The sequence below is a fragment of the Prionailurus viverrinus genome, chromosome A1 (genome assembly GCF_022837055.1).
Source record: "Prionailurus viverrinus isolate Anna chromosome A1, UM_Priviv_1.0, whole genome shotgun sequence".
NCBI classification, from domain to species: Eukaryota; Metazoa; Chordata; class Mammalia; order Carnivora; family Felidae; genus Prionailurus; species Prionailurus viverrinus.
This window is the reverse complement of record NC_062561.1, coordinates 233413902-233422049: the sequence shown is the minus strand read 5'-3', so window position 1 is coordinate 233422049 and position 8148 is coordinate 233413902. Positions and strand designations below refer to the sequence as shown.

Genomic DNA, 8148 nt, shown 5'->3' with positions numbered 1-8148 from the left:
CAGATAGATCCCTGTACCACTTACCCAGTCTTTCCCAATCAGGTAACACCTTGCACCCTGATAGTACAGTATCGCAATGAGGATATTGACATTGATGCGATCCGCCAGTGTGCGTTGGGCTCTGAAAATCAATATAACCCTTTGAAAAAGGGGCAAATCCATAAAAATGCCTCAGGTTAGACAAGGAGTCCAAGCTTTGTGTAATTGTGAGCAGACTGCTTTGTTTGACTCAAGAAGGTATGGCAGGCATCGTCAGCTCATGGAACTGCCAGTTCTTCGAATGGACCAAAGTTCTCTCTCACTGCCAGCACTGCCCATGGAGGAGGAACTTCTTTGCATTTTGTTTCAGTTTAGGATTTCCCGAAATTAAGATAATAGAGTGTCCCGAAGGGTAGGACCCAAACACCAAGATACAGAACAGAAACATGAAGCTTCTGAGCTCAAAAATGTGAGAAGAGAGCAAAGCAGCTGTCATGTAGTGGGAGAGATAGAGGACCAAGAAGGACAGAATGGACAGAAGTGCACTCACATGGACACCTGTGCTACTGTCCCTGGTGCCGGTCACTGTGTTTCTCATCTGCCAGGTATGTCTCCCCAGAGAAAACACCAGGAGCAGAGTAGAAATGAGGAAGATAACGAACGGCGGTGAAAACCTAGCAAGAAAGACAATCTGTAAAGCAGATGTTTCTTTGATTTGAGTTGTTGCATTTGGGGAGAAAAGTCTCAACAAGACTTCTTGGGAAAGAACCCATGTATGCTTGCTGTAGAAAACCAAAGGGATGGAGGCAAAAAGCAGAGACCCGATGATCAGCCATGGCACCAATTTGGATATCCTCCTCTTCAACCAGAAGAAGAGTGGGTGAGCGATGGGGGAGATCTTGGCGCAGTAGAAAACGCCGAGCCATGTGGCCAGCCAAAGTCCCGTTTCATTTACAAACATGAAAACTGCAAAATTCTTAACAAGTGGAAGGAAGTCGATCAAGGAGAGAATAACCAGATTAATGTAGAAGATAAATGACTGCAGACAAATCCTGGAAATCGCCAGGCAGGAAAGAAGGAGATCCAACGGAATCATCTTTCTCTTCTTGGTCAACTCAATACCATTCACGATCACAATGATGCCATTTGCTAAAACTCCGATGAGACATTGTATCACTGGAAGAAGAAAATGGATAATGAGGTAAAAGTCTAGCATTCTGAGAAGAAAAAAAATCGGTTACTTTAAAAACTGATGTATTTAGGGGCGCCTGGGTGGCGCAGTCGGTTAAGCGTCCGACTTCAGCCAGGTCACGATCTCGCGGTCCGTGAGTTCGAGCCCCGCGTCAGGCTCTGGGCTGATGGCTCAGAGCCTGGAGCCTGTTTCCGATTCTGTGTCTCCCTCTCTCTCTGCCCCTCCCCTGTTCATGCTCTGTCTCTCTCTGTCCCAAAAATAAATAAACGTTGAAAAAAAAAATAAAAACTGATGTATTTATAGATTTTTGGACAGTGTAGATTATTCTAGTTTTCTATTTTTCTTCAACTAGACTAGAAACCCTTTGGGGAACATGACTGACAAAAAAGGCAATGGGACAGGAAGGTGGCATACATTTGTTTATATCACCGTTTTCTCAATTTGGTTCCGAGCCAGTCAAATAAGAAAGAGATACTCCAGCAGTAATTTGCTTCTTGGCGATAGCTTTTGCATTTTCCAGATCTACTTAGCTTCGGACGTCGTCACAAGCAAATAGTGGAATCAGACACCTTCAGGGCTGGGAGAAGGGCTCCCCTACCACATAATCAGTGGAAACTCCTCAATCCTTCACCTCCACCATGAATATTGAATTGTGCCTGCAGGTGTAATTCTGCTTCGTGTTAGCAGGGCATTCTTTAAAAAGACATGACTCTGAGATGATCACTTCTGCTGCAATGGTGCGGAATGGTCAGCACATAGGACTCCTGAGTAGTAGTTATCCAATATGCAATGGCTCAATGATTCAGGACCGCTGGAAATGTAAAGCAGTTATATAATAAAATATATGGGATAACAGAAAGCGTCAAAAACATAGAGACAAGGGAATTAGGCTTACCCATGTGTGTATACAATCAGTCAAAAGCCTAAAGGAAGGCAACGTACCACTGAGAGAATCGCTTAGAACCATTCGTACCCATATCCATCTACAGGATAACATAGGGTTGGAAACCTTTTCCCTGTTTTTTTTTTTTTATCCCAAACTATGAGGTTTTTATGACATGATCTGGTTGTTCCAGGGGAAAAGTCATTTAGGAAAAGAGTACCCGATTCAGTTTGCTGTTCTAATTGTCGAACAGACTATTTTTGGAGAAATTAAATCAGCATTTATTAACATGCATCCCGTACCAGGTGTCACACTAAGGAAGGTTCTCTCAATCTCCACACTATTGACATTGCGGGTTGGATAGTTCTTTGTTGGTGAGGGGGATAGCCCATGTGCCGTAAGATGCGTCCACCAGCCAGATGCCAGTAGCGCACCCCACTCTCTAGGCAACCAGCAGCATTTCCAGACATTGCCAAATGCTCCCTGGGCGGGAAGACGTTTTCCAGTGGAACGCCACGGTCCTAGATATCGAGGGGACAAAAGGGAATGGGACACGGTTTTCATCCTTAAGACGTTCAGAGACTGAGGGCAGAGCCCATCCCGTGGACGGTGTGATCTAAAACAAAGTTATGTGTTTGGATAATTCAGCAATTCCGTACCGGAGCATAAAGTGGGGAACAATTTATTGAAGCTTTTCCGACTCAGCGCTTGACCATACAGTTCCCAGCAGACGTCCTAATGACGCATGTCTTTGTGGATACATTTCCCTTTGTCCAAAGGTGCCGTAAAGGATACTTAGCATGAACCTTGCTGGTAGAAAACATTAGTGGTGGGGATAAATCTCCTGGTTACTTTATCATTCTTCCCTGAATATGCAATGTCTGTGCAGTGTAGGACTCTTCTCTGTTCTTGTCACGGCTTCAGTGAGATAAAGGAAACAAGCAGGAACATCATCAAAGGGGGCATCGAGGGAGCCAGATCCTGAGTGAATTCTATGAAAATGGATCCGGATTCAAGCGTGACAATCAAGATGAATCTTGTTCCTCTCCATCAGGTGGGAAGAAAAATGTACTTAAAAAACACTTTCTGTTTGTACGTTCTGAGGGCTGGAAAAGCAAAAACAGAAGGGCCTCAACCTACGAAACGATGAAGCCGAAAACTCTCAAAAGAGCAGCAACCCCTATTTCCCTGGTTCTCAGTCAAACCTCCATGCTTCTGCCCTGTCACTTCGTGGGCTGTGAGACTCGGCTGTTTGAGGGCATATCTGGGCTTTCTCCTCACCCCCTACCCCACTCATTCCTTTGGTATTTGGCACATGGTACTTTTGTGACGTAGAACCGGAGTCGGTTATATAACGCTTTTCATAACAAAGGAAAAGAGAACTAAATGTTGTAAAGTCATCTCGAGAGTTTCTGTTTTCTGCCGGTTCCTAGAGCCATCGGGTCATAGGACCCCCGTCTGACTCTTCCCTGTTGCCCCAATGTGGTGGCGACATTTACGTACTGAGCCCTTCAGCATGGTTTGGGCACTTCAATATTGCAAAACAGTCATGGTGACACAAGGGGTGTCACAAAAGTTGTCCACAAGGTGGACACAAGGGTGTCCACAAGGGTGGACAAAAGTTGATTCTGAGTCTAAAACAACAGCCCGGTCTTCCAGCACTGACCGCAAACTAGCAGGTGCAGCTGAGGTGACGCACGGTCCACCAAAGACTTAAAGGGAATAACTCTGTCTAATTGTGTTTATTGGCTGCTGCTTGTCTGGTGGATTGAAGCTTCTTGAGGGGATATTCGGTCCTCAAATATTCTCTTACAATTTTTGTTAGAACCAGCTTGGGGGCTAGAGGCAATCCTTCAACAGAGAGCTTCGGTTCTTATAGGTCTTCTGACGTGGAAATCCCATGGAGTAAAAAATAAAGATTCATGAGGCTTAAGCTACGTTTTTTTCATCAAATAATTTCCATCACCCATGTCTTCAGTGACCGCGCACAAAGGCTGCTGACAAGGGCTGCCACCTCGCCCGAGACTGGCACTTCCTACACGGAGGGAAGGCAGAATAAAAGACGTCTATGCCTGGGAGCACAGCATTTGTGTGGCTGCTAAGCCGATGCCCCATTCAACCCCAGGAGGCGGCTGCTGTCAGTGCTGATGCGAAGCCCTCCGAGGTGGTGTTACCCAGCCTTCCCCCTAGATTCCACCACGTCCGTCAAGATAACCGTGGCCTTGGTCATGCTCTTGTGCTAAGAGAGACTGAGCTAAGTATTTTAATGAGGAACCCAACAAACCCACGAAAGGAAAAAAAAAGGTCCTAAATACAGACCCCTCTACGTCTTTTAAGCTGTTTGTTTCGGTGAGAAGGACACGTCAGAGAGTTTCTGAGTCTGAGATGAAAAACGTACATGTCTGGCCTCACCTGTCAGTCACTGGCTCAAGATGGTGACAGTTTTACATGGACAAATGGCTCGGAACAGATGGAACAAGTCCCGATGTGGAGAAATTCACATGATGATTACCCCGTATTACCCTGATTAAATCCGCTCACTCGCACTCATCTGTAATGAGCAATCATTAAAAGAGACAACACTAAATATTCTCGAGGTAACTGACAGGCGGAAAGAGTTGCTTATTTATATTCAAATCACTCAGCTCCTCAAAAGAAAGTGCGATTTTTTTTCACACACAGTTAGATTGACAGCGGCGAGCTTTTCACCAGGTAGAAGGCTATAATGATCATCTTTCTGCCTTCCAGTGGCTCACGGACATTTGCTCTGAGATTAGAGTCATCATGAAAGTGAGTGATGGTTTTAATACCTTTCCCAAGTGGGTGTTCCCACTTCATTACCAAGGGAACAATTCCTGCTCTAAGGAGCATGTGCATGTATTAACATTATTGTATATTTAATAAGATCGTTCAAATAAGAAAGAAATAGACCCGGGGCAAACCGGCGCAGACCTCCTTGCTGAATCTTCCCGGGAGCAGAGCTCAGTCCTTGTGAAGCCGATGTGGAATTTACTGCATCTGAAATTCACAGCATTTTGGTCAGAAAGCTCCCGACTCTTTCAGACTACTCATTCTTTAAATCTATTCATTTGTTTCTCTCCCCTTAAATTTGCAGTTGATCTCCGGGACTAAAATTTTTGTGTTTAATATTCAGGTCACTCCCATTTACTTGTCCTTTCCCTTCCTCTGCATATCCTGGTCATATATTTCCATGCTCTTCCTTTACTCTTCTCAATATGCTGAAATTGATTTGCATGGCAGCAAATAGAATCATGGCGCGATGTAATAATACATTGAATTCAGGTCCTACATGTAACGAACATTACAGACAAGAACCCCTTGTTAGTTACAATGTGGAAAGGGAAGCCAGAGATGCTTGCACATGCGTCCCTGGAATAATCTTGAGTCCTCACAATTTTGTCTTCAGCTGGAAAGTGAGCTGTGGAACTTCCAATTCTTCCCTCCCTTCTCCTTCCCCTGTTGTCTCTCCTACCTTCCTCTCTTTCTTCCTCTCCCTTCCTCCCTTTCTCCATATGTCAACACACATTTACTGTATGTGTTATGAAATGAGGCACTACTGCAGCATGGAATATGTAGTAATGCACAAGACAGTCAGAGTCTCTGTCATCTTGGAAATTACCTTTTGGTAATCTGCTGGAGAGGAGAAGAATTAAGCGAGGAGAGAAAGAAATACTTCCGGGTAACATAGGCAGAGGTGCTATTTTAGAGAGCGTGCTCAGAGGAGGTAAACTTTCCCAGAGAGGAGGTGATGATCATTGGAAAGAGAATCGAATGAGAAAGGATTGTCTCTGGATGTCTGGGAGATGAACAGAGGGCAGGAGATGGTGATGCCCTCTTGAGTCAAAAAAAGAGAGAGAGAGAGAGAGAGCTTGAAGTGTTCTGGAAAAACAAAGGACCGAACTTTGCAGTTGCTGGAGAAGCATGAATAAGGAGAAGAACCCAAAGTGAGGAGAGCAGAAGGGCGGAAATGGCCAGATTGTGGAGGACTGTGGGTCACAGTAAGAGCTAGATTGCATCCTCAGTGTGACAGGAAGCCATCATAAGGTTTGTGTGCATGTGTGTCTTAGTGGGAGGATTTGTCATAATCAGATCTATGTCCAAAACATTTACTCGGGCTGTCGTAAAACCCCAGAACAACACCATTTACTCTGGATGACAGACTTGGGGGTCAGGGAAAGGCAAGAGCAGAGACAGGAAAACCAATCCGAAGGCTATTGCAGACCAGGCAAGGGATATTGTTGGCTTAAATCAGATTGGTGGCACAGAGTAGAAAGAGGTGTCTGGATTGGTAATATATTTTGAAGGGAGAACCAACAGGGATTTCAGATGGCTTTGATGGGGAAAGAGAAAAATAAGAATTACTCTTGGGTCATTGGCATGATCCACTGGTGAGTGATGGTGCCATTTTTCAAGAAGGGAGAGGTTGGACGAAGGTTCACATCAAGAGCTCTGTTGCGGACGTGTTCTGTCCGAGATGCCTGTTGTATAGGTTGGGGGATTATTAAGCAGTGGGTGAGAGATCTGGAATCTGGGGAGTTACAAAGCCTGGAAATACACATTTGGAATTCACCTGCGTATAGATGATGCTTAAAGTCGTGAGACTGGTTAAGATTACGTAGGCAAGAGACTGCCAATGGGAAGGTCTGAGCACTACAAATAAGAAACAGAACAGTTTGCGCATTCGTGTCACCCTTACTGTCCTGTCTGATGCCGTCTCTTTGTCGAAGGAAGCCTGACGAAAGCAGAATATGTGAGCCAACACTTCCTTCCCTGAAGTCTACACTGCCAGTCGTGGTTTCCTAATCTCTTTATATACGGCTGATTCTATTTGCCGTTTCGTTTAGAAATTTCACTTCTTTATTTATAACACAGACGGGTCTATTTGATAAATTTGATTATACATGTTATGCTGGGTTTATCAAGAAATCGTTAAGCTTTTCTTATTTTCTATGCACCGGAAAATTGAAATAACATGGGAATTATCTGTTTCTTGGGGGATGGAAAGTATTCACAGTGAAAGCATCTGAGGCCGGGGGCTTTTGGGAAGGGGCAAAATACTTACCATTTCTTTAGCCCTTAAAATGCTAAACAATTGGCAGACATTGTCTCTGTTTGCCCTTTTGACAACTCTATGAAATCAATGTTCTCTCCACTTTAGAGATTATTAAATTGAGGTGCACAGGGGATTGGAAATTGCCCTCAGGCATGCAAGTAAAAAGTAGCGTTTCCAAGATGTGGACCACAAGCTGACTTCAAATCCTATGTGTGTCCGTAACCATTCAGCACCACTGCTCCCCTGTTAACACTCGTAATAATGGGGAAGATTCCTTTCCGTGGTTTCACGTGAAGATTGGACAACTGCTTTTTTTGCCTGCCCAGCACACGTCCCACCTGCCCCCCCGCCCCCCACACCGCTGCCTTTACCCTGGTTTTCTTTGGAAGAACCACCTCTCTTCCATTCTTGTTTATGTGCCTTATTTGGGACTCCCCATCTCCAAATCCAGAAATAGGCACATGAGCTAGGTGTGACAGCTAACATTTCCATTCACCTGACCAGGGATGATCCATTCAGGAATGAGCATGAAGCCCAAATTTGTCAAGTCAGAGGTAATCCCAGAACTTTTGCTTGGGCAGGCTGGGAAAAATGTCCCTCTCCCTCGAAGAGAGGATCCTTTCTGGTGCTGTTGGCAGCCATTCTGTCACCATGAGAGGCAGACTTGAACCTAAGAACGGATTCTGAGCAGAGAGCAGCCATGCTGAAAGAAGACAGAGCAAGACCAGGGCTCAGAACACTTCAGCCCCCCAACCCAGCCTTCACTTCCTGTTGGCCTTGACATTGAAATGAACCCGTAAGTTTCCAGCTTTTGCTGAAGTGAGCTTTGGTCACTTTGGGCGTCTTAGACTATAACAGCCGTGTGTTGTAGAGAAAGGCAGAGATGTTCTTTCCACTTTTCACATTGAGGCATTGGAGCCAGAGAAGTGATGCGCTCAAAGCCAGTCATTTAACAATGTACCCAGGGCTTGAACCTGTGATCTCTAAATTAAAGTTGACTGCTCCCTTCACGGAACTCAT

General features: G+C 44.9%; 1 protein-coding gene across 1 annotated transcript; it reads right to left on the bottom strand.

Annotated features, from left to right (window-relative positions):
* Window positions 1-298: 298 nt before the first annotated feature.
* Window positions 299-1195, bottom strand: TAS2R1 (taste 2 receptor member 1). Its single transcript, XM_047861777.1, has one exon. The coding sequence runs from the start codon at window positions 1193-1195 to the stop codon at window positions 299-301; it is 897 nt and encodes a 298-aa protein (XP_047717733.1).
* Window positions 1196-8148: the final 6953 nt, after the last annotated feature.